This window comes from Lygodium microphyllum, chromosome 5, assembly GCF_053477565.2.
Source record: "Lygodium microphyllum isolate KBCC chromosome 5, Lygodium_microphyllum_v1.1.10, whole genome shotgun sequence".
Classification (NCBI taxonomy): domain Eukaryota; kingdom Viridiplantae; phylum Streptophyta; class Polypodiopsida; order Schizaeales; family Lygodiaceae; genus Lygodium; species Lygodium microphyllum.
The window spans coordinates 116,253,188-116,279,931 of NC_141139.1; the positions used below are offsets into that span (position 1 = coordinate 116,253,188).

General features: G+C 39.6%; 1 protein-coding gene across 4 annotated transcripts in view; it reads left to right on the plus strand.

The window, feature by feature from the left end:
- Window positions 1–2,153: 2,153 nt before the first annotated feature.
- Window positions 2,154–26,744, plus strand: part of PGSIP6 (plant glycogenin-like starch initiation protein 6) — a 42,317-nt gene continuing 17,726 nt past the window's right edge. Inside the window, exons 1-10 of one of the 4 annotated variants that reach the window (XM_087678309.1) lie at window positions 2,154–2,666; window positions 3,130–3,250; window positions 3,342–3,527; window positions 3,617–3,771; window positions 4,189–4,296; window positions 4,427–4,564; window positions 4,723–4,851; window positions 24,137–24,268; window positions 25,249–25,405; window positions 25,527–25,650. In XM_087678309.1, the coding sequence (XP_087534435.1) occupies window positions 2,382–2,666; window positions 3,130–3,250; window positions 3,342–3,527; window positions 3,617–3,771; window positions 4,189–4,296; window positions 4,427–4,564; window positions 4,723–4,851; window positions 24,137–24,268; window positions 25,249–25,405; window positions 25,527–25,650 (1,535 nt within the window). In that variant the 5' untranslated portion in view covers window positions 2,154–2,381. Of the gene's footprint in view, window positions 2,667–3,124; window positions 3,251–3,341; window positions 3,528–3,616; window positions 3,772–4,188; window positions 4,297–4,426; window positions 4,565–4,722; window positions 4,852–24,136; window positions 24,269–25,248; window positions 25,406–25,526; window positions 25,651–26,744 lie in introns of those variants that run through there. The other 3 variants (XM_087678311.1, XM_087678310.1, XM_087678312.1) reach the window with 3 other exon arrangements.

Below are 26,744 nucleotides of genomic sequence, written 5' to 3' on the forward strand. Positions count from 1 at the left end.
GTTGGTTTGGAGCTTGAGTATGAGTTGATTATGTGAGAGCCAACTATAGCTACTAGAGAACTTAAAACAATGAGCTTTTGATCTTGTCCCACTAGTTTGTTGAGTTTACATACAAGCTAAGAGTGCCTAATCCCTAAGTCAAAGAGGTGGAGCCTGTATACTACCATACAAGACACTAGTGATATTCTTAAAATTTGATGAATGCACATGTTTAAGTGAATCAAATTGCAAGCTACCCTTGTATTATATAACTAATAATCTATGCATAAAGTTCCAAAGTTTAGAGAAACTTTTCTTTATGATGAATGAATTCTTATCTTGTAGGAGGTAGAATGCATGAAATTTTATTAAGATAATGAGAAATTTATTCTATTCTACAACCTCTATTTTGTTTACAAAATGTTTAGGACAATATAAACTACCATGTTCTTGATCGATGAGAAAGGTTTTAGGAGATTTGATGTGTTTAACATAAGTTTTTCCTTTGAGTTTATACATGGAACTATGCTTGGTTCTAATTGACTTTAAGTTTGATGATTAATAGACAAACCTTTGTAAAAAACAATACTTGAACCCATAAGTTCACACCCCTATAGACATGTATAACTACCAACCCACACAGGGTTCTATTTAAATATATAGAGTCCACATAAGCCATGTGCACTTGTCTAAAGTGACAACAAAAAATTGTGAAAAATAGAGGAGTACACACAACACAAACACAAACACAAACACAACTTTGCCTTGAGCAAATATATGTATTGCGCACACCCCAATGTATTTTTACACTTGACAACATGTGTTAAGAGCATATTTTATATAAGTTCTTGTTTTATTGTGTCCATTATGATACTTAATTGAGATTTGAGGTGTGCACACCACATGTCGATTCACGTGTCAATTGTAGGAATTCCTCTCTCTCTCTCTCTCTCTCTCTCTCTCTCTCTCTCTCTCTCTCTCTCTCTCTCTCTTTAAGTGTGTGTGCGTGTGTGTGCACGCATGTGTGCGAGTGACAAGAGGGCTCCCTAAGGAGGAGTTTCAATTTACTCTCCCAACAACTTCACACACACCCACACCCACACCCACACACACACACAAAAGATTAATGATACACCCAATCACATCTCAACGAGGACCAATACTCCCCCCCTCAATGTGGATGTGACAACCATGGCATGAATCTCTACTAGCATGAAAGAGGTAGGGTTGCTTGGCCATCATATTGAAATGTAGTCATCATCATTGTGAGGTAAAACATCATATGAGTGAGAGAAGGTTGAGGATTATGCTTGGGCAAGGAGGGAGGACACAAGGGGCAACCATCCATCACGAGGAGCAACCGGATATACGTATGTACATGTGTGTAAATGAGAGAGAGAGAGAGAGAGAGAGAGAGAGAGAGAGAGAGAGAGAGAGAGAGAGAGAGAGAGAGATTTGCAAGGGAGAATGTAGAGGGGGGCGGGTCGTAAACCCTAAAGGCTCCCCTCCTTTTTGAATGGGGTGCCCAATATTTTGAGCTCCCCATCCAATGCAAAGAAATGGCTTCCATTGTGTGAGGACCTATGCATGTGCACCCCCTTATTAGTGTACATGCGCAAAAATATGTGTATTGGTCCATTTTGTGCCCCTCCAGTAGAGCCACGTTGTCTGAATAGTAGCATGTCCACCAACTCCCAAATGGACTTACAACAATACAATGAGCTATGTCAATGACATCTACATGACACTTCAAATATCACGCCTTTTACATGGGAGAAGCTCTTGCTATGGGTCCGAACATTCCATTCTAGACGCACATTTCAAGCAAGTCTCTCGTCATTGGTCAACATTGACCATGCCACATGTCCATGTGGGAGTGTGTGAAATGTGCCTTAACAAAATGTGTGCTTTGTGTCTAAGGTACCCATTCTACGCTGAAACGTGCACGATTCGATTTTCCTCCAAATACAAATTACCCCCTTTCCTGTCAATCCTTTTCTTAGGCGGGCAGGCCCTAGATAATTTTTTTATCCTTGTAGATTTGTAATCCTTAAAACATATATAATGAAATTCACATTTTTTACTCTTACTTTTATACAATTACCGCTTTTTCCTTTAAAAAATATATAGTGAAATTCCTCATCCGTATTTTCAATTTTGCTTTTCGAGAGTCTCTCTGCTGCTCTCTCTCTCTCTCTCTCTCTCTCTCTCTCTCTCGATGCTTTTCGAAGTGCCAACCATCGCGGTCTTCAGCTTTCGATGGTAGCTCTGTAAGGAGTCCTCGAAGCGCCAGCTCAATTTCAATCCCCAGAGGCTGGGCTGATTCGATCCACAGAAGAAGAAGAAGAAGAAGAAGAAGAAGACTGTATGCGTCCGTTTGATCTATCATCAAACCATCGATTATGATGCTCAACCGCAGCAGATCATGGTGCCTCCATGTATTTGTCTGCCTGCTTCTCTTCGGACGGGAGGCCCTTGGCAGGGGGCCTGTCGGTGAGGATGGGAGCTCTTCTAGGCATAGACCGAAGCAGGCCTCATCGGAAGCCTATGTCACTCTCCTGTACGGTGATGAATTTGCACTCGGTGTCCGCGTGCTTGGCAAGTCTATCCGCGATACAGGAACAACCAGGGACATGGTCATCCTTGTCTCGGGGGGCGTTTCCAACAAAGCTATCCAACTTCTGCAGGTGTGTTCTCTCGTTCACATGTAATTAATAATGATTGTTGTATTTTTGATGCTCGGCCGTTTTCCCCTTCTATTTGTCTGTTCTCTGCATGTATTTGGTGGTGAAGGGCATTGGCGTTCTGCGCTTAGCGTTCAAGTGAAAATTTTATTGGCATTGACTCCAGCCTTTTCAACCTATCCCGTTGGGGTTGTTAGTAGAGCTCATGAATTGTTGGTTGAGTCATGCCGTCATAATATGCAACGTGATGTCCTGGTTCGGTGGTGACCACACAATTCGATATTTTATTGTAGCAGCGCTTGCATGGTTTTTTCCCTCTCATATTGAAGGTTACAAACCATGTGCGTAAAAACTAAGCATGCCCACATTCTGTTGCCTATATCAACAGTGGAAAAGATTAGCCAGACTGTGGTTCACTAAATTTTTGCATCCAAGAAACTTATTTTAATTAATCATGGCAGGACAGGCAGATGGTTGGATTATAGAAAAGATAGAGCTATTGGCGAATCCCAATTTGAAAAGGCCAAAACGGTTTTGGGGAGTGTACACCAAGCTTAAAATATTCAACATGACAAACTACAAAAAGGGTATTTGATCGATCTCTCCTGGTTACTGCTTTATACCACTGCTTTCCTAATTCTAAAGCTTATAATGCATCACTTTTTTATGTCTTTACAGTTGTGTATCTCGATGCTGATACAGTAGTTCGGAAGAGTATTGATGACCTTTTCTTTTGCCAGAAGTTCTGTGCAAACTTGAAACACTCTGAAAGGCTCAATTCAGGAGTAATGGTTGTTGAGCCATCTCAAGAAGTCTTTGAGGATATGATGAGTAAAGTGAATACCCTTCCATCTTACACTGGAGGTCTGGCTGAATATTTTACAACTGCCATTGCATGTTACTCTTGATTTTCTTTTTCTGAGTTGCTCACTATCCAATTTCCTCTTGAGCAGGCGATCAAGGATTTTTGAATTCATATTTCTCAGACTTTCCAAATGCTCATCTGTTTGATCCTAATCTGTCTCAAGAAGAAAGACCAGTGTTGTCCATGGAGAGACTTTCAACACTTTACAATGCAGATGTTGGCCTTTACATGCTTGCTAACAAGGTATGAAGTCTTTTTGGCCATCAGCATGTATAGAAATATTCATGTATCTTTGTTTGTGCACATAGATTGTATTGTAGACCTTAGCCACCATACACTTTACTTGTTGAACCCTTTCACCAGCATTGAACAGATTGAGCTTGAGGTAAACTCATCTGTTTATATTTATGAGGAGAAAGACAAACTGAATATGCCATGGATTTCATATTCTAATAAAGCTTTGATGCAGATTTGCACTAACAATATTGTTGTCAATCAACATCAACATGGGCAAACCACCATGTCAGAACATGCAATGATCCATGCCTTTGTGTTTTGTTATTTGCAGCTTTCTAGAGCCCAGGCTGTGAATTCTCAATAATCATTTATAATTCTGGCAGGAAGTTATTGATAGGTGGTTGCTTTTCAATTTTGTTGCAGTGGATGGTGAATGAGACTGAACTGCGGGTTGTGCATTATACATTGGGCCCACTTAAGCCATGGGATTGGTGGACAGCTTGGCTCTTGGAACCTGTGCGATATTGGCAGGTGCTAGAGCCAGTTATAGCAGTCCAGCTGTTTCATTAGAATGTGGTTGGATGGATTTATACTATATAGTCTGCACGATCTATTTGGAAGCACAATTTATCCTTTTGAGAACTTTGGAGCATACCTGTAGGATGTTCGAGTCACCTTGGAAGATTCATTACCTGGAACAAAAGGAGGCCAAGAACCTTTCACATCATTTTATGTTTGGATGCTGCTCGTTGCTCCCCTTCTAATTTCAGTCTTTCTTTGTCGCCATTGTTTGTCTCGGGTATGTGTAACCCTAATATGACTGTGGCTTAATGTGCTACTAATTGCTTTGTTGCTTTTTGTAAACAGAAGTGTTGATCTTTATTTCTGCTTTGTCGATGGTTACAGAGGATATCTAAATGTACATCTTTACTTTCTCTCTCCTCTCTTGTTTTCCAGGTACATCAATATTTTCTGGGAGGTGGCTCATTATTTGGATTTGCAAGATATTATAAACATAGGACTGGAAATAGCTTGCCTTACTTCTCAACTATGAATGGTTCTCCACCTCATGTGTCAAGCTTACAGGTTGGCAAATTGTTGTTTTTCTCCTAAAGAATTGAATTCCTTTCTAGTGGTCAAAGTTCTAGAGAATGCTATAGGAGTTTCTAGTAGATCACTTTGTTTCGATGTGGGAGACCTAGGCAAAGATTACTATAGCCACTCTTGAGGACAGGAGGATAGAGCTCTTGAACCCAGTCAATGATGTTAAAGTTTTGGAGCTCATGGTTAAGATTAATACCATGGGTCCTATCCTAAGCCGTATAGTAGGTAGTCAAGTGTGCCCATTCCCTTGATGCCAAGTCAAAATGTTGAAGTTGAGAATGAAACTCAAGCAATAAGTCCAACATCAGCATGGTGGAGGCATTCCTAGCCTTCCATGAGTAGATAACCTGGTATGGAACAAGTGCAGGATCGGGTTGGGATTCCAACCCCTACACAATATTCCATATGTTTTGCGAGTCAAGGACATGTCTCATTAGATTGGACCAAGTAGTGTAGTTAGACTCGTTAAATGAGTCTTGTCAGTGAAAGCATGCTTGATTGATGAGGAGAAAGAACCATGAGGTGTCTGATAGGTGGGGTAAGAAGAATAGTGTGGATAAGGAGGTGGTGGAGGGGGATAAGAAGGAGGTGGTGGAGGAGATGGATAGATAGAAATAGACTGAGAGTTTCCAAAGGATATCAATTGATGTGGAGGCAGTGGAACATGAGTGTTTCCATAAGGTGTTGGTGGAGGTCCACTAGGTAATCTTGTCAGAAGTGGTACAACAATGGAAGCATAGACAAGTGCTGAAATAAATTGCTGAACACAAGACAGAAAAGAAAGGAAACAAAAGAACAAAAGAACACTACAAAGAAGGAGAACTTAGAGATGTGCCAGGGAAATGGAATCCATATACCAAACAGAGAATGATGTGTACAACAGTGAGTCACTAGCTGTGTGGGCACTGGCACTAGCTCCTCTCTCCAACAAGAAGACCATCTGAAGAATGATGATGACTGAATGAGAGGAGGAGGAGCCACTGAATGAATAGGCCCAAAATATACCAAAAATGGTAGCTGGTCGGCCAGCCATAAATGCCTAAATAATCACTAAAATGACCACTATGAAATGCCTAAATTACCCAATAATATCAAGCATAGCTTAGACTCACACATGACCCTACTAGACTACTAACACCCTCTCTCAGATCATGGGTGATCTAGTACGATACAATGATACAATGATAATCATATACAACAAAAAACCATCATAGTACTCATGGATACCCAAGTAGTGGGTGATCGAGCCACCACTGAGGTGCCTCGAAGAGAACCTGAGGTCAATGTTGATTGTATAAGCTCTTAAAAATAGTCATAACAAATCTCCATGTCTGTCAATGATGTCTTGCAATAGCATACAAGACTATCTTGTTAAAAATGCCTCGAAACATATGTGATAGTGGATTTTTGCCTTTGGCCAAGACCGCCCTCATGTGAGCTCAAGAGTAAGAGCCAATCCTGCCCGTTGTCAAAGAAATAGCTCAGCATGAACCTAGATGTCAATCCCAGCTCTAGGATTTAAACATGCTAGACTTTGGTCGATGCGCTAGGAATGTCCCTCTTCGGAACATGTGTACGTGTATACTTGTATAGATGAGGCTCGGCTTCCCCATCTCACTACCCTCTCACACTTCCTCTTTGGCATTGGAGAGTTGGGAGGGATAGCCACATCACTTAGAGTAGAAAGCAGCGGAGGAAGAGGCAATCAAGCCCTTCCCGTGGTCTAAAGAAGTGGATCACTTCTGCACCGCAGACTTTGCCTTGGTCGGAGGATCGGAGTCGGAGTATGAGGAAGAGGATAACACGTCGGAGGAATCTGCATCCTTCTTTTTCTTCTTCTTGTTTGAGGTTGCGAACTCCTTGTAGTCCTTTTGCAAGTGACCCTTCTTACCACAGTGATAACATTGGGCCTTCAACTTCTTCTTGTCACCCCTCTTTGAAGCTATAAAGGCCTCACTGGATCCGCCATAATGAGATGAGAGTTTGCCCTGTAAATGCAAAGATGTCTCATGCTCAAGCAGCATCGAGGACATAAAGTAAAGCTTACAAGTGTAGAGAATGTTTACGCCCTCAAAGCATTCACCACTCCATCAAACTCTAGGGGGAGCTTGTAGAGTACCGTATCCACTAGATGTGCCTCTGGAAGGGCATATTACATGTGTCGAAGATAGTCTCGTACCTGTGTAACACGGAGCAAAATGACTGAATGATGTCCTTGAACTCAAACTTCATCTGCTGAAGCTGTCCATAAAGGGTCACAGCATGCATAGGGGAGGTGCCTTGTACAACATTTGAAGCTTCGATCATATCTTTGGCGGGGTCCTACTACAGGAGGTAATCATTGGGAGAACAACTTTAGAAATACACCGAAGCAGTGCAAAATATGCACGGGCATTGTCTGAATCCCATGTAAGCACAGCTTTCTCATGGTTGTCCTCATCAAAATCTTCGGGAAGAGGAAAAGGATGTTGAGGTGCCGAGGAATAGTTCCACATACAATGTACTGAATCTGCTTCTGCACAAACCAATCTTTCATCACAACACTCCATGTATGATAGTTAGGTCCATGTAACTTATCATTTGTAGAAGTGCATGGAGCAGCAATATGGAGAGGAGAAGATAGAGGATAGAGGGTATACGAAGAGGGAACACAGCCAAACCAACAGCAAAGACTTCACAAAATGAGAGTTCACATGCAGTGTAACAAAAAATCTGATAAAAAACAAAGACCAACTATTGCAAAATGAAGAAAAACCAGTCAAAAACTGCCTAAAACAGCAAAAACGGCATGCACAAACAACGGGCTATACAAACAATCACCCAGCCATAGTTAGGGGTAGAAAACAAAAAACGCAAGCTGGTGGAGCATTGAATGTACCAAATTGATGATTGCAGGCTGAAATCTAGGCTTAGGCTGAAATTGCAGGTTGCTGGTCTGAAAAATGCAGGCCTGATTAGCAAGGGGAAGAAAGACCTATAATCAGTAGAAAAATCGCAGTAGGAATTGAGATTTGTGCTTTGATACCATGTCAATGGTGCAGCAATGGAAGCATAGACAAATGCTGAAATAAATTGCTGAACACGAGACAAAAGAGAAAGGAAACAAAAGAACAGTGCAAAGGAAGAGAACTTAGAGATGTGCTTGGGAAATGGAATCCATATACCAAATACGAGAATGAGGCGTATAGCAATGAGTCACTGGCTGTGTGGGCACCAACGCTAGCTCCTCTCTCCAACGGGAAGACCACTTGAAGAATGATGATTGAATGGGAGTAGGAGGAGCTACTAAATAAATAGGGCCAATATATGCCAAAAATGGCAGCTGGTCAGCCAGCAATAAATGCCTAAATATTCACTAAAATGATGACTATAAAATGCCTAAATTACTAGTAATATCAAGCATAGCTCAAGCTCACACATGAGCTGACTAGATTGCTAACAAATCCATGGAGGCAAATTGTGGTATCAACTGATCCATATGCAGAAATGGTTGGGAGAATATCCCAATTTGTGAGAAGCTCGAAAGTATGTGAAAGGGAGGATGAGCCTCCATCATGGGTACACCAATCGGCTAATGAAAAGAAGAGGTCCTAAAGGGTGTGCCTAAGGGTGAAGGATCCCCTAGTGTGTTGTGTGAAGACATGTGAGATGTGCTTAATGGATATGTGAATGAAGGTGCAACGGAAGAAGAGGGAGGATAGGTGGGACATTAAAAGGATTTGTGGGTGTAGTTGTGGGAAATTTTTTAGGTTCCTTTTGTCCATTTAATGCATTGAATTGAAATGAAGAACGAGATGATTCACCTACTTCAAAATGACCTTGAGATGAAGAAATTGAAGGAAAAAAAGGGCCAAAACTTATTGGTGGAGAAATTAACCTTTTGTATCTTCATCTTTCTTAGAGTTCATAAACAAAAATGGTCAGGCGTTTCATTGGCAAAGCCTTGATAGTGGGCATATGCGATGTTAGCCACATCCTTAGCTTATTTCCATCTTTGTACTCTTAGGTCTTAGGCTATTGAGTCGGGCCCATAAGATTTTGGCCTTAGATTTTCCTTCTTAAGTCTTTCGTTGCATGTACTCACACACACGTACGCGTTATCGTCATTGCATTGATCATTCAATTATCTTTTCCTTGTAGTTTAGTTTTCTTTTTGGGGAGCATTTTACTATTGATCTAACTTGCAGATTTGCACCAGTCCTACCTAGGTTGAAGACTTGGGATGTGCGCCGTTCCATTTATGGTTTCATCATTCTAGAAGTTTTGCTCTTCTACTAGCATGGAGGTTTTCCCCTCGAGGCGGCGATTGTGCAATATCTCTCTTGATGCTATCATGGCGGTGTTTTCTATCTTATTTTTCTAGTTGGGATGTTTTCTCACATCCATGGTTCTTAGTACCACACGAAGACCGACATACTACTCCTATTTCTCCTTCAGCATCAACATTTAAGGTTGAGAGGGGGTTGCTAGCCTTCATGGTATTCTACAGGTTTCAGCACTTGTCTTTGATATCAGTTATTTTTTCCTATTGTACCTTCTCCTTTTGCATTGCATGATTTCATAATCTTTGTAAAGGGCACTTGGGCAAGTAAAGAATTTCTCCACAAGGGATACTGTCCAAGTGGCACTTGCTGCATGAGCATTTCACAGTACCACTAGACGAATCCTAAGCTGTTTTCATCGGTAGTTTGTACACCATGCCACCATTACTTCATTACCCTTTCCTGATCGTGGACACCCTCAAGTGGATGGGTAGCTTGTCTGTTTTGTAATGGGTTGGACCTAACCATCCCTTCTCATTCTTTTGTATTGTACAATTACTTCATTGACTGCAAACCATCTCTCAACACACCTTCACAAAAAAAAAAAGTTCATTGTGGTTCCATCAACCTTTGTAGGACTTGGTAGGCCATTGGGTAGTGCTAACTAGGATTTAGCACGTTGAGGACGTGACCTAGTCGCTCTTATTGCCAATGCTGAAACTCTTATAACCTAAAAACTTGCCCACATTCATGAAACGTAGGGACAATAGAACGTACTTGCGAGAGACGATCTAGGGTTTTTACCCTAAGGATCGCTTGTTAAAAGGATGAAACTCGATTTGAATTTGGAATGCTAGGACCGACAATGTCAGCCTAATGCAATCAGGAACGGATTGTTATACAGCTAACAATTACTTTTCATGGGTAGAATATTTAAGTTCAGATGGTTTGAGTTTGCAGCTAGAGTATACTATGGGATGAGAATCTTGCATAAGGATTGCTCCTATTCTGGATCCACTAGCATCAATAACTACTAAGGAGAATGGTCTATTGGTTCACTTTAGAGTTGGTTGTGTTCTTTCTCTCTCTTGCTTGTGTTTGTTTTTGTATTTGAGTTTTGAGTTTTGCTTTTAGGGTTTGAGTTTTGCACGTATGTGTCTGTATCGTTATGTTTCTGTCATGGTCGTACACTTTGTGTTTCCTTACTGTAAACCCTAGCAACTGCTTCACAGCTTTCTTAATAGCCAAAAGTTAGGTGTAAATTTTGAATCCTATAAAAAACAATACTTTTGGATATACCATGTAAACAAAACATTCTTTTATAAACAATTTGGTTACATTTAAAGAGGTGTCAATCTTTTTTATTAGAAAGAGACAAGCCATTTTTGTGAGCCACTATCACAAAGATAGTGTTATATCCTTTCCTAGCAATAGGCAACTTTGTGATAAAATCCATATACAGGGGTTTTCACTTTTGGTTAGGTATATCCAATGGTTGCATTTCACCAGGCATGCATTTCTGTTCAATTTTGTCTTGTTGACACTCCAAACGTTCCCTCATATATGTTCTAATGTTCTTCTTCATCCCTAGCCAAAAGAATGAGTTCTTAACTTTGTTATAAGTCTTTGAAAATTGAGGATGAGTAGAGAAAGGTAAATTATGACATTCCTTAAGAATTTCTTCCTTGAATTTTGAGGCAGTAGGGATACACAAACGATTCAAATAATAAAGATTTCCCTGAAGTATATAAAATTGTTAGTTTGCCTACGTTAGTCATGTTAGTCTGTCATCTCTCGGTTGTGAGCTCTTGTTAGAGTCGATAGGAGCTCTAGCAATTTAGGTGCATTTTCTTTAGCTGTCGGCTTCTTGTGTGCATTGTTAGGCTAGTTTATGCTTTCCACAGTTTGTGTACACTTGCTAGATATTGTCATTGTCATTTGGGATTTTTTTCGAGGCTTTCCTATTTTTTATGGCATTTTTTGGAGTGTGACTAGCATTTATTGCTGGTTGTTGGTCGGTGTCATGAGGATGTGAAATTTATTGCTTTGCTTAGCATTTGATTAAAAGTTAATTGAATGTGTTAATGTGACTTGCATATGTGAGGTGCAAGTTAATTATTTCACAATGTGGGACCCAGAACCTTGAGATTTCGGTTGGTGCCAAAGGCAAAAGTTATAATAAGACGACATCATCTGGGACTCAACAACAACATCTAGGCATCAGGTGGCCCTTGTTTTCTATGTTTTGTAGAAAACGTAAATTTACATTTTACAGGCATAGCTTTTTGGCATAGACGACAGCTTCTTGGTATAGGCGATCCCCTTCTCGTGGCAGATGACAACTTTCCTCTGATAGATGACACATCTATAGTCCATGTAGCTGACTATCTTTTGTCTTCTGCGCTATCTCCATCGAAACATAGCTTTTTGCATGATTGTAGATTGAAGATGTCGTACTAGTTCATAAGCTTTGATGACTCAAAGGTGGAGCTTCTTTCCAAACACTCTTTTGAGCAGAGACACGATTATCGTGGATATAGTCGGCGAGAGGAGTCCCCCATTCGCACCCGTCCCCCTTCTGTTCATCTATCACAGAAGGCTCCATCCAAAGTAAAGATGTTGTCCTTGATACCCTCGGTGCAGGTGCTTGTCTTACCTTCATTACCCAAAGAAGACAAACTCGATGGTTCGAACTATTCATTGTGGTTGTGTAAGGTGGAGTGCATACTCGATACCTTTGATCTTTGGGCTCTTGTTTCTGAGATAGGACTTCTATGGACCTCGCAGCCTTGTGGGATCAGCTCAACTCTTGAGCTTGATTCTTTCTCTTAACGAGTTTGCGTGATTTTGTCCTTGTGTACGTTCACAGGTCAAAGACCGCGGTGGAAGTGTGGATGAAGCTTGTGTCTTTGTATCAGCACAAGATGTCTGTCCACAAGATTTCCCTTGAGAAGAAGTTGCGGATGCTCAGTCTTGATGATTCCTTCTCTATGAAGGAGCACATCACGAAGATGGAAGACAAGGGGTGAGCTTGTCTCTCTTGGTCAGATGATATCTTTTGAAGACATGGCTATGATTCTTTTGACTTAGTTGCCATCTCCTTGGTTCAATGTCTTCTATAGCAGCCTTATTACATAGAGGATCTGTGTGACCCTCTTATGTGAGGAGCTTTCACCACTTGTCTTGGGAGTATGGCGAGCAACTTATAGAGGTTGGGGCAAGTGGTTTTGGCTCCACTAAGGCATTTATTGCAGGTATAGATGGAGGAAAGAAGAAGAAGGCACAGGCAAAGGACAAGGATCAGAAGGACAGGAAGGATGAGAAGAAGGAGAAGCCGAAGTGTCCACATTGTGGGAAGGACACTCATCTCGAGAAGTATTGGCAAATTTTCATTCAAGAACAACAAGATTTTAGAATACATGGGGTCATCCTGTACTTCAAGTCGCACATCATCAATCAAGTCAGTTCATATAATAGATAAATTATTACATACGACTTAAAGTATAAGCAACTTTGTTTTCCTTTCTAGATATATGCTTGATATCAAAGTCATATTCACATAACAAGTGCAATCATCTCTTTTGTTGATTATTCAATAATGGTTGAGTGAAAATGTATTTTAGACTTTGATGATTGGTTTTTAGCTCAAATTTCACTCCAAGTAACAAATGTCTCCAATGTTTTAGAGCATGAACCACATCAGCAAGTTCTAGATCATGTACAGGATAGTTTAGCTCATGCCTTCTTACTTTTTGAGATTCATAAGCCACTATCATAGTAATAGGGGATAATCATTTTTTAGTTGCTTGTTCTAGTCCCATCCCATCCTAGTACCGTCCCCATATTAGAATCCCCTCTAGTAGTAGCAGGGGATGGCAATTCTTGCCCCCGTCCTCGTTTCCATCCTCGTCCCCAAAACTTGTCCCATGTTACTATAGCCACTATTTGCTTCTCATGTGTCAACACACACCCCAATTGCTCCTCTTGATGATCTTTAAAATATACAAAGATATCATCCAGGAATGCAAGAATGAATTGATTAAGATGCGAATGGAAAATGTTGCTTATCAAACATAAATGTGATTGATGCATTGGTTAATCCAAAGGCTAAAACTGTAAATTTGTAATGACCATATCTAGTCCGAAAATCAATCTTTGGAATATTCTTGGACTTTATACAGATTTGATGGTAGCATGATTGTAAGTCTATATTTGGAAACACCTTTGCACCACTTAGTTGGCTCAATAAATCATCAATATGTGGAAGATGATATTTGTTTCTTATGGTTTGCTTATTGAGACCTTTGTAATTAATACTAATCCAATGGCTAGAATTGTAAATTCGTAATGACTATATCTAGTCCAAGAAGTAGTCTTTGGAATAACCTCAGATTTATACGGATTTGATGGTAACTTGATTGTAAGTCTATCTTTGGAAACACCTTTGCACCACTTAGTTGGCTTAATAAATCATCAATGTGTGGAAGAGGATATTTGTTTCTTATGGTTTGCTTATTGAGACTGTGTAATCAATATAGAGTCTATATGTCCCATCCTTTTTCTTATGGAACAATACATGAGTATCCCAAGGAGCAACATCGGGTCTAATAAATCCCTTTTTCAAGAGATTATGAAGTTGCAATTTTAGCTCCTTTAGCTTTTCTATATTGAACCAGTAGGGTGCTCTAGCGTAGGGTTTTATTCTTGGATACAGCTCTATAGCATGGTCAACTGATGTAGGAGGAGGTATACTTGGTAGGTCATCAGGAAAAACATCATTATAGTCATCAAGCAGTTTCTCTATGTATTCAAGATTCCTCTCCGTTTCCTTTGGCTTCAATTTTCTAGTAAAGATCAATAAGGTCTCACATCCTTGTTTAATTTCCCTCGGAAGTTTTGTGACTAAAATAATTAAGGATTTGCAATCTCTCTCCTTTCCTTGAATTTTGTGGAATTTGTTATTTTTCCCTTTGAAAATTAAAGATCTCTCTTTACAATCAATTAAGGCATGATTTTTGGTTAACCAATCCATTCCAATTATCACATTTCTTTCCCCCATGTCAAGTACATAAAAATCTCCCTTATGTGTTTCATTGTTTAACATGAAGGATAGGTTTTGTATCAAGCCCTTTGTAAAATGTTTCTCCCCTTTAGCTAATTTCACAAGTTGTTTTATTGTTTCATCAAATTTTAGGTTCTAGCTTTTAAGAAGTTTCAAGGACACAAAGCATTGTGTACTTTTGGAATCAATAAGAAAGTTTACCTTCTGTTTATCAATTTTACTAGACATTTTGATAACAGAAGCCCTAAGATCCTACTAGAAGAAATCATGCATCTGATGGGAGAATTTAGACATTTACCTTATTCATCTGCTTCCTCAATCGTCGTTGTTAGATATGCTCAATGCCCCATCCTCATAATGTGCCACGAATGATCCATGGTGCTCAAAGTTGTAAGGCCCCCATTATGAGGAGAAACCAAATGTGAGCCCGGATATTGGTTGAGTCCTGACTTGTATATTAGATGAGGTCTATGTGACCGGACGTCAAAAAGGTGACCATTGTGGGTCTAATCTTTGGGTTGGACTGAGTAGTTAAGTTGGTAGCAACTCGAGGCACATTGCATCGAGTTGGCCCGACGGTAAAGGGAATATTCCCTGGCCGACTAGTGGAGGCTCATATGGTAGGTCGGTTAGGCCGACCTAACCACTTTCGCGGGCTATAAAAGCTAAACCCCTTCACAGTCATCGATCATCTATCTTTCACCCAGTCAGAGTTGTTCCAGCTAGCCTTAAGCTCTTCACCTATCTTCTGTCTAGATCGCCATCTAAGCTTCACGGTGGAAGCGCATGGGTGGACAGAGCCATCTTTGTATCAGTTGTTTGGAGCTAAAGAATTTTGCTAATTCTCATCTATTTGTTGTGTACTCTCTTATCTCTATCTCTTTCTTAGATTCTGTTTGTTGCGCCGTGTAATTTTTACAACTGTATCCATCTTAGTCTTCTTGGCTTGCAACGCATTGTTCACCACCTTATTTGGACATTCGAAAGTACGATGGCCTTGCTTCCCGCAATGATAGCATAGTTCCAATCTTCTTTCTTATTCAAGGAATTCCGGGTCTTGTTGCCATCGAAAAGGCTATCTTGTCTTTTGATTGTTGTTATTGCTGGAGATGCTTTGATTTTGCATTGGTGCTTTTTGAGAATCTTGTATGGGCCCTCTTTGTGTAGTATTCTGACCTCTATTGTTGTTGGGATTGTGGCTTGGCTTATTCTTTGAGGTAGCAAAATAGGAGCCTTGCAGACAATGGTCCATGGAGAATCTATGGACTAGAGAAATTTGCTACTTTCTTCTTCTTGTATTTTTGCATCTTTTCATAATTCTTTGCTTTGCTATAGTATCAGGAAAATAAGTACATCATGATCCCTTGACTTGATACTTCAAGTCATCATTTAGTCCTTCAATGAACTTACTTTTTAGGGCATCTCCGATCACTTTAGGAGTATACTTATGGTGCTTATTCTCTTAACATTGTTTGATATCATAAAATTTCATCTTTTTTTCCATATTGCAGTGGGGTGAATAATACCTCTTCTTAGGTCTACGTACGAAGCTCCTCCCATGTGACATGGCCAACTGGAGTCCTAGTTTGCATATAAACTTTCAACATAGCTTTGCCACATTGTGCAATTCCAAAATCTTGGCTTTTGATTCTTTAGAAAATTCCCGCAATGCGAAGAAGTCTTCAAGCTCTTAAAGCCATGCCTCTAGATCTTCTGTGTCTTCTTTTCACCGTTAAACTCATTCGGTTTCACCTTCTTGAATACTTAATAATAGATTCTCTAGCATTAACTTCAAAAGATCTATCTCTTTTCTTTGCTTATTGTGATCTAGGTTGTTGAGGTGGCTCTCTAGTTGACCCGCCCGTACCAGTCGTATTTGCCTTACCTCCTAGATTTACAACAATCTTTGGTGTCTTTGCAGCTTCCTTACCGGCTTGTTCTCTTCTCTAATCAACAAGAAGACGTTGAATAAGTTATTGCTTCTTAATCTTTTCTCTAAGCTTTCCATCTTCTCGGATTGAAACGTCTCTAATACCACTTGAAACACAACTAGTCACAATTTGATAATAATTAACACGAGTTTTGATAGAGAATCACAAAGTAAAGAGCGAAAAAGGAATTTTACTTTAATATGATGGAGACAAATGTAGCCGATAGCGCGATTAGAATATAAACTCCAATTAGGAGCTCATTTCACCCGACCACCCTTGAGCTTATGTCATGTATATGAAAGGGATCCAATTTCACTTTTAATCTCACTCTCTTTCACAATCACAATCATAGTCACAATCTCAAATTTTTGAAGCTAGGAATAGGGTACTTGTTCTTGACAGTTGATTGATTCAACCCTCTGTAATTAATACATAGTTGAAGCGTTCCATCTTTCTTTTTTTGGAACAGTATTGGAGCTCCCTATGGTGAACTGCTTGGACGGATGTAGCCCTGATATAGCAGTTGCTTGAGTTGTTCCTTCAGCTCAATTGCTTCTGGGATGGACATTCTATAAGGTCTCTTTGCAATTGGCGCAGCTCCTGGCACTAGCTTGATCTCATGATCTACTTCTCTTTGAGGCGGGAGTTCAGTCAACTCTTCAGGAAATACGTCCGCGTATTCCTTTAGCCAAGCTAAAGGAGCAACTCAAGCAACTGTTAGATCAAGGCTACATCCGTCCTAGTAGTACACGATGGGGAGCTCCAGTGCTTGTTGTCCCAGTCACACTATATGAAGCAGAGACTACTTTTATTAGAACATTGACTAGGATCTTGTTAGTGGGCTCAGCTTGACCATCGGCTTAAGGATAATATAGTTCTAATGGGAACAAAAATGGACCGCCACTGGCTATGGCACTAGCTGGTGAACCTTTGTACACAACAAACAATCCCACCACCACACGGCCTCGCAGGCCAGGATCGTCTGTAATAACTAAATGCACACTAGATACATCTAATATTGTGTTTTAGATAGATGAGAGTCCAACGGCACCTTTCCCAAAACCCCTCAAAGGGGGTATCCCACACATATTGGCAATAGGTTCCACATATCACAGACATTGGAGGCACCCCATCGACTAATTGATGTGGCCTCACTGCAGCTCTTCTACATCTTAGCGATTGGCCCCTTGATGTGCTTCTTTTACATATAAACACATTCGCACAAGACTCCCCTCTTTTTCAACAAGATCCAGGAGATACCATGTTTCCTCACCAATAATTTACCCCAAGAAACGAACGGCTAACCTACGGCAAGGGGAATCTCATCCTCTCAAGCGTGGGTCAACTATAATTCAAACAATTTCTATGCATTTCCAGGAGTTGATACCATATATATGATCAATGCAATAGTGGATGTCTCATCGTGCATAAACAGTTATGTTTCGAAATCAACCTATGTACTGGTACGCAAATAGTCTTTTCATGAATTCCAACTAATACGTATATGCTTCGTTGCAAGAATCTAGCACCAAGGTGAACCTTGTGCTACGAGATCCCTTATTTTCAAATAGGCCGTTTCCTAAATGCTATTCATAGAAAAAGCAATCAAAATTTGTATTATTTCAGCCCTCAAACTGTTGCACAAAATTCTCCTTCCCCTCACTGTTTAGGTTTTGCTTCGTTGCATAGGTGTATAGAGGTTGTTTTGTCATGGTTTAATGTATAAAAAGCAATAAATCATGCATTATGACAAAAAGATAGGGCAAACTGAGAACCTCATGCTTTTTCACTACCATACATTCACAATCGCTTATTATATTTTTTCGTATTTTTCTAAGGCATATTCCTATTTTTTCCTATTATTCTCTATTTTCCAATTAAAAACTGATATATTTTTAGAGCTGTGGCTCTTGATTCTTAGAAAAACAAAAATATAGATTTTATTGGCATTTTATCCTATGTGTATTGGTTTATCCCATCCGAAAAAACAAAAAACCCCATTTTTCTCATAAAAACTGTATTTTATGAGTTCTTAAAAATTATTTCTAGCATTTTGACTTTATGTTTTCTAATTTTTCCCTATGCAAGCATAGAACAAATAGTATTTAGCATGTCTACCAATTTTCACTCCATAAGAACAACATTAGCTTAATCAAATATTAAAAAAAAAACAAGTTTCCTTTGTAAAATAGAGTTACTGGTTAGGTATTAATTAATTAATTAATGCCATTCCAAGGGTCAGTAAAACTGCTCATGGATTCTTGGGAGACAAATTGGTCTAGTCAATTTACTTATTGACTAGCGAACTTATTTTTATGGGTACTAAAATAATTATTAAATTAATTTTAAAAATTATTTTAATAAGTTGGATAATGCTGAAAAATGGGATTAGGAGGTTGCCGCTTGGCAAAACTTACTTATGCAAGTGGAAAAAACGTTTTTGAGGATGGGATGGGGGGGAAGAGAGAGAGAGAGAGGGAGAGAGAGGAGGGGGTTATTCTGACATTTCAGAAAGATTTAAGAGGCTAGCTAGTCAGTATTAAATTTGGGGCTAAATTTGTCTTGCAAGGAGCACGGTGAAGGCTAATCCCCAAGCAAACCAAGGGGCGAATTGATGTGAAGGCTTGTTAGCCATTTACGATAGCAGAGGCACTTCAATTAGTGGTTGAGATTAGTGAATCTTAGTTGTACTCCATCCATTTGCAATTGAAGATAAATGAATATTGTATGGGGTGCCAGTTTTGGGGCCAACATGCTATTTATTGTTCAATATTTAAGAGGTAATGTGCATTTTAATTTATGTAAATTAAGCACTTGTTATAATTATTGTTAAATCAAGTTGTTACCACACTATCCAAGGAGGAAGGCTGGTTTTAGCTATAGTTGCAAAACGTACAGGGAACAAGTGAAACGAGCAAACGACACAAAAACATAGCCAGAAAGGGGGGTTACTTTGCCCATGACCTACACTGCATGAAACATTGTTTATAGGAAATGAAAATGGTCCAAAATTGCCATTTCATTTTGGGAGGGTGGGAATGGTGTGTTTGGAAACTATGCGTGTTGGGCAAACTGTGAAGCCCACTCTTGCTTGGTTCTCAGCATAGGATGTTTTGGAGATTGAAGTGGTATGGAAGTGTTCAAAGTCATGTTCCGTTTGGAAGTTCATATTTCTGCTGATGAGCTTTCTTGATCAAGGGCCTAGGTTTCTTTAGAGAGTACCTGGCTCTAATACCATGGAAAGAAATATTGGAACATAGAATACAAACACAGTTGTATGACAAAGCATGGACGGATAATGGAACTCAGAGGAGTCAAGGTAACTCAGAGACAATTAGCATAGAAGATAAATGAATGAATGAGTAGATACAATGAAACACACTATGCAGAGTGAATACAAAACCTCGAACTCTTGTGTCTTTGAAGGATCAGGGCAAAGAGTATGAGCTGTGGAGTGTGTTCTACTTTGTTTGGATCTTGAAATGCAGTAGGCAGCCTCCAAATGTGGTCACCAGTAGGAAATGCAGGTTTGGAGAGTTTGGATCAGGCTGAATACGAGTGGAGTAGCATGAAAGAGTGGGCAGCAAGTTGAAGATTGTTGGGATAATGCAGGTGACTGCTGCAAACAGTAATGCAGCTGCAGAAGCTCCCGGAAGGTTGGCCACAGCTAGAAGGCTGCAAACGCAGACTGGAAGGACGTGACAGCAGCAAATTGTATAATGATCATCTCAAAGGAACTCTTGAATTGGATTTGAGGTGTGTGGTCAATATTGCTCTTCTTTCTACATAAAAAGATGCTGAATAAAAAGCTGTTTAAGGCTGAGAAAAGAGGCAAATCTGAAAATAAGCCTAAAAAGATACCAAAACAGCAAAGAAAGGGCACGAAAAAATTGGCGCAATGTAGGGTGTAACGAGTCTTCCTTCTTGGATAAGGTGGTAAATAACTTGATTAAGCACTATTTACAGCAATTGACAAATTCACAAAACTGAAAAGTACACTTTACCATATAATCTTGGACATTGGACACCCTGTTGGCCCCAAAACTGGCGCCCCTTTCGGTATTCCAACTTTCCTTGTTGTCCAAAATGACCAGTAAGTCTTCAGTCTGATTTGCCTCTTGATTCGGGCAATCAATTGGCCTTTCCTCGCTTTGATGGAGATGGAAAATGCCCCAAATTCAATGATTTTCTGGTCCCTCCACTTGAATAGGCTAAAAAGCAGCTTCAGCCTTGTTGAATCCAAGTCTTGGAGCTTCCAATTTTTGGCACGCTTCCCGAGGCTGTTGCTAAACCCTAATTTCTACTGCAGATTAGGGTTTACAGCAGAGAATCTGAAATTTCTTAGCCTCTAGTGATCTCAATGCTGTAATCTTTGGAGCAAGGCTATAGAAAGGTCGGGAGATGAGAGAGAATGTTGAGGAGAGAGAAATTCAGACTTTCTTCGTGAAGAATTGAAGAAAATCTGTCATTTATTGCTGCTGCCCTATCTCAACAGCTTGTAGATGCAAAGAACTGAAGAAAATCAGTCATTAAGTGTTGTTAATTGGTATTCTCTTGCCCTGGCTGCCTTAGAAGGTCCTCCAATGGCTACAAATCAGACTAGCAGCATCTCCTCCCTCTCTCTTGTAGGTTGAATACACTAAGAATGTCTCTTTCCAGCCTCTAAAGACGTTTTTCAGTCTTGCATGGGCATTTTTGACTAGTGGCAGTCTTCCCAAATGGTTTTTTCAGCATTATCCATAATTAAATATTAATTTTCAATCTTTGAATACTGAAAATTAATTTAATAATTATTTCGGTACCCTAAAAAATAATATGACTGGCCAATAATTAAATTGGCTAGGCAACTTGCATTCCCGAGTGTCTCTGCGTAATCTCTGACCATCAGATTGGCGTTAGATACTATTAAACGCCACTTTCCTAGCGTTACCACCTGACACTTATGGCCAAATGAATGACCTAGGCCAACAACTTCCATTGGCAAAGCTCTGTTTGAGGTGGTTGAGATTGGTAAGAATGTACTACCTATCTTGTAGACTAAGGATAAGATCTTTGAGGCTAACCATTATGTGGAAAACTTGGATGCAATCTATGTAAAGATAAAGTATGCAATTCAGAGATAACATGAAAAGCAAAGGAAGGCAGTTGATCGCCATAGACGTGCTTTGCACTTTGCAGAGGGCAATCATGTATTGGTATGTTTTAAAAAGGCAAGGCTGAAAAAAATGAAAGGAAGAGAGAGATTGCACTCGAGTTAAGTATGAGATACTATTGGCCCTTTCAAGTGTTGGAAAAGATCAACGATGTGGCATATCAGCTGAAATTACTTCCACATTGGTGCATACACAATGGCTTTCATGTTAGTTTGTTGAGGCCTTTTCGTGGTGATGCGCCATGCAATGTCTATTGAAATTTAGCTTGAGGTAGAGAAGTTGGATGAGATTTTGATACCTGAGCATATCTTGGCACATAAGGAAATAAAGGTTAGAGGTAAAGTTTCTAGGAGATATTTGGTGAAGTTTTAGAATTATTCACCAATGGATTCAAAATAGAAGGAAAATGATGACTTGGCAGACCATCCTCAATCGTTGCAGCTTTACCTAGATGCCTTTCAGTTAGAGCCGACTTGAGTTCGGGCTTAGTCAGGTTTAGCAGAGCAGGGATCTGAAGTATTATTTGATGCTCAAGGGGGAGGTAACACTTCCACTCCTTCAGTTGTGGATAGCTCTTTTATGTAGTGGATCTCAGATGTATTGAGCATGTATCCAAGGTACTATGCTGAGAATATGTCTACCATGGGATCACTACTCAGTATACTAGTCATTGTGAGATGTATGTAGATGAGTATGGTTATTACTGTGGCTCTAAGACTGTACTTTTGCATTAGTTTGGGATCAGTTCATGATCAGTTGGGCATGAGCTTTTGCCTCGGTTTTGAGATCGAATTTTGATTAGTTTCAGCTCAGTTTTTGATCAGTTTGAGAATTGTTTATGGTTACTTTTGGGATTAGTTTTGCATTGATTGCAGATAGTTTTTACAATCAGTTTGTGATCAAATTTGAGATCACATTTGCAGCAATTTGTGATTAGTTCTTAGATCACCAAGTGATCAATTTATGATCAGATTATGCTCAATTTTCAATGGTTTACAACACATTCCATGGACACAGCATGTTATTTAATGCCATTGACAGTTTCAGCCATGGTTTATGTTGAGAATATGCTTTACTATGGCTGTGGAGTCAAAATAGTTGAGAAACATGAGTTATGGATGCATCCAATGGGTTTCTAGCAACAATCGTGGGCTAATTCTCAGTATTATTTGATGTTTATGCTAGCTGGAAATTTTCAGCAAGGTTTGGGGCATGTGGCATGGTTGGACAATAGTGGCTAATGTTGTGACTGTGATGCCTTATGGAAATTCTAGTACAATATGCTTTTCTTTTGGCACAATGCAGTGCAATCGAGGACGATTGCAGCGATTCTGAGGAGGTTTGTCATAGAGACATGAAATTTTAAGATGCTTTAATCTTGTCGATAATATTTGATTAAGTTATCAATCAAATATGCAAGGTTGTTTAGCACATGTGATGCACTTGACAATTATTTCATGAGGATGCAATGGGTGTCAAAGGCAAAAGTTGTAATAAGTTATGTCAGTTGGGCTTTGGGGGTCAGTTGGTGTCAGTTTTAATCCTAGCATAGTTGTTTGGCCAATAGGTGTCAGCAGTGACAGGGTCAAAAGGACTGAAATTAGTTTTTAGGATGATATAATTCTGAAAATTAATTAAATAATTGGATAATGCTGAAAAGTGGGCTTAGAAGGTTGCCACTTGGCAAAAATGCCTATGCAAACTGAGAAAACGTTTTTTGGGGGTTGGGTCTTAGCCATTCGGTTAGTTTATATCCTTGGAGAGAGAGAGAGAGAGGGAGCTGTTGGTCCATTTTATGATCAGAGAACGACAATTTGCCATAGAAAGCCATTTAGGGGCCTCAGTAGGCAAGGGACGACAGGGAGACTCCTTCTAGTGGCTGGAACAACATTGCTGACTAGGTGACAACATTTTGGAGGTGTTGGGCAGTAGGTGACTGCATTAAATGCAGGGTGGAGCAGGCAGCATGCAGATTTTAGGTTTTCTCGCGAACAAAATTAGATTTTTCTCTCATCTTGGCTTTCTCTCACCTTCTCTAGTAATTTTTCAAAAGTTCTTAGGATTTCTTAGCCATTCTTAGCAGATTTGAACCAAATTTGGTGGATAGTAGGAGGATTTCTGCTGTAATCTAAATTTTTGGGGAAATTAGGGTTTGCCAGCCACCTTGGGACCTGTGCCAACAGGAATAGGCATTGTACAACACTGAAATTAGCACTTGAATTCGTGGAATTGATAGGGATGTGAGATACTAGGTCATCCAATGTAAATTGGGGTAGCATTTGGCCAGTTGGTGGTTCCATTTGTGCAATTCCTACGTGAAAATCAAGGGGCAAGTGGCCCAACTTGCTTCCTGATTGTATGTACAGCAAGGGGCTTTTGGATCAGTCAAAGGAGATTGTGGAATCTCAACTTGTACACTGTCCATTAGCAATTAAAGATAAAGAAATACCGAAAGGGGTGCTAGTTTTGGGGCCCACCGGGTGTCTATTGTCCAAGATTGTTAAGGTAATGCGTGCATTTCGGTTTATGCCGAGTTATTAATTGCTGCAATTAAGTGCTTGATCATGATTTACCACCCTATTTGAGGAGGAAGGCTGGTTTCAGCTAGTTTCCTAGTATGCATTATAATCCATGTAATATTTTAAGACATTTGATGTGAATTGATAATCTTTAACTCAACTGTGTTTGAAACTTGCTTCTTGCCATTCTTATCTTATACGAAGCTGTTTTTTGTATGAGAGTTCACATTATTGAAACTCTCAGCTACACTATTTGTAGGCAGAGTTAGGCTTGGAAGAACAGTCTGAGATGTTCCCACCCCTCTGGTTTGCTTATTTTCTCTTGTGGATTGTTGTGCAGTATGCTAATGTGCCAACAAACCTTACCGGCAATGTGAAATTACCAACATTTTTGAAGGCTGCTTCAATTGGTGCTTGTTTTTCTTTCTTGGGAATATCTGCTGGTGTGTCTATGTTTTTGATACCAAGACAGGTAAGTGCTCTATCAGCTGCTGAGTTGTTATGCTTCAGGTTTTTTTGGTTGCACATAGTGACATAAGATATGGAGAAGGACTAGTTGATGTTTAGGTGCATGGCCTTGTTAATATTAGTTGCAAATTTTGTCAGCTCAGTGTGTCAGGTGGTTGGCCATCATTAGCTTAGGTTTACTTCATTAATTTTGAATGAACTCGCTTGCTCTTAATGTTTTTCAGAGGTAAACGTAAGCTCTCATACATTTTTACACATATATTTGCCTTGGATGAATATTATTCATTTAACTTATCAAGGGATTCCCCAAATTGGTCGTTTTAGTCCTGAAAATTTATGTATGGCTTGGATGCCACATTTGAAATGTATTGAAAGACTTCTGCAGACTTTAATTGATTCTTTCCTTTAGGAAGAGTAGTGATGTGAATGCTGACCACACAGTATGTATTCGTTGAAAAGGTACAAGATCAATGAGGCCTACCTAAAGGCTTAATCAGATCACTTGGTGAGAGTTCTCAATGGGTAATCTGTAGTTGGGAGGCTGTATTTGATTTCTTTTTTGAAAGATTTGTTGGGAGTGGATGCTTAATCACTTGAAGCTTAGAACCACCCGATACTATGATGCATACAATTCTCAATACAAAAGTAGGACGTTAATGCATAATTGCTCCACTCCCTTGAGGCTACATCTATTAAAAAGCCTAAAGCATCACTTGAAGCTCAGAACCGCCCGGTACTATGATGCATACAATTCTCAATACAAAAGTAGGACATTAATGCATAATTGCTCCACTCCCTTGAGGCTACATCTATTAAAAATCCCAAAGCATTCACCTATATATAAATACAGTAAGTGCGGCACAAATCATGGGCTATTCCTTTTGCTGATATCACTATCACTTTGTTTGTTGGGTTATGAAACTTACTTTTGAAATTATCTTACACTGTCATAATGATTATAACTGCACTTCATCTGTCTTTCAGGTCATGCCGCTCACAGGGCTTTTACTGTTATATGAATGGACGTTTTTCCTTTTTGCTTTAACATATGGCTGGTATTTGGAGGCCATGTTTGGATGGGGGAGGTCATCTTTGGGAGCAGTTTCATCAAGTGCTGTACTTCAATATGATTCGACTAAGGGTATTTCAGCACCCAGTTCTATCTGTTCTTACTTTCTCATGTTTGATTCTTCATACTATTAAATCTGCTGAGAGTACGAGAAGAAAGATTAAAATTTTTTTATCCCCCAATGTCCATGCAGGTAACTTCAAACATTCAACTTCTTGGGATTCTGAGACTTTATTCTATGCTCTTGCTATGGCATGTCTTGCAATTATGGTTCCATGCCTACCATTCCTTTTTGGCATTACTGCTCTTTTTTCCAGGTTAGTTTCATTTTAAGTTTTTGAATTTTCTGATCATGGCCATTTGTCAATGACCTTTTTTGTGACTTTGTTGCTATATTTATAAAGAAGTTTTCCTTTGAAAAACAAACAGTGATAGTTTTCCCACAGTTACCACTTGTTAAAGAAAACCCTGAAGGGGCGATGACATATAATCACATCCATTCATTGATACATTTTCCTTATTTCTAAGCCTGTATTAACCATCAGTTTAAAATGATGTTTCACCTCTTTTATACTTCCATGAATTTAAATCAGGGTGTTCATAGAGGAGAGAGCATACACACCCGGGTTATTTTGTTTTTATGCTTGTTGGATTGTTTTCTTCTTATGAGATTTTCCTCTAGTACATAGGGACAACAATCAATGGTGATAAGGTAAAGGCCTTTACATTAATGGCTACAGTCCTTTACATTGACAGTTAACAACATGAGACACTTGAGTTGACATGACATCTATCAGCCTTCTCATGAAAAAACTAGTCATACTTATTTGGCTGTGTATTTATTCTTTAAAAAAATCATTACTTGAGGCTGCATTGGTTGATGAGCAGTGATGTTAATAGCAGGCATTTTGCAATGTTGCTGCATGTGGCATGGCAATGAAAGGAAAAATTAAGGATAGCTAGAAGGTCCAAAAAACAAGCACAAAGTACAGCATGCTGTATGTGGTCTGGTTGCTGAGCTACATAAGTGCCATACAAGATGTATGGGAGAGTTGGTGTAGTTCTCTTCAAGATCTATAAACACAAGGCTAGTGCCCTCCCCCATTGTCTAGGTGGATGTCTGTCCTAATATAGAGGCTTCAGGTTTGTGTGCTGGTGTAGAAACCTTGGGAAGACTCTGGATTCATCCTTTGGAGGATGCAATTCCTGAATTGCCTGCCACAAATGTAGAGCATGAATTAGTGGAACTCTTTCCCTGTTAGGGCTGCTGTAGGCAATAGCCTTAGCAATGATTCTTAGTACTTACCTGCACCTTTCTTTTTTGTTAAGGGGAAATCACAACTAGATTTATCGTTATGACAATACCATGGATTAATGTGTGGGAAATATCGTTTCCAACACTTCCATGATC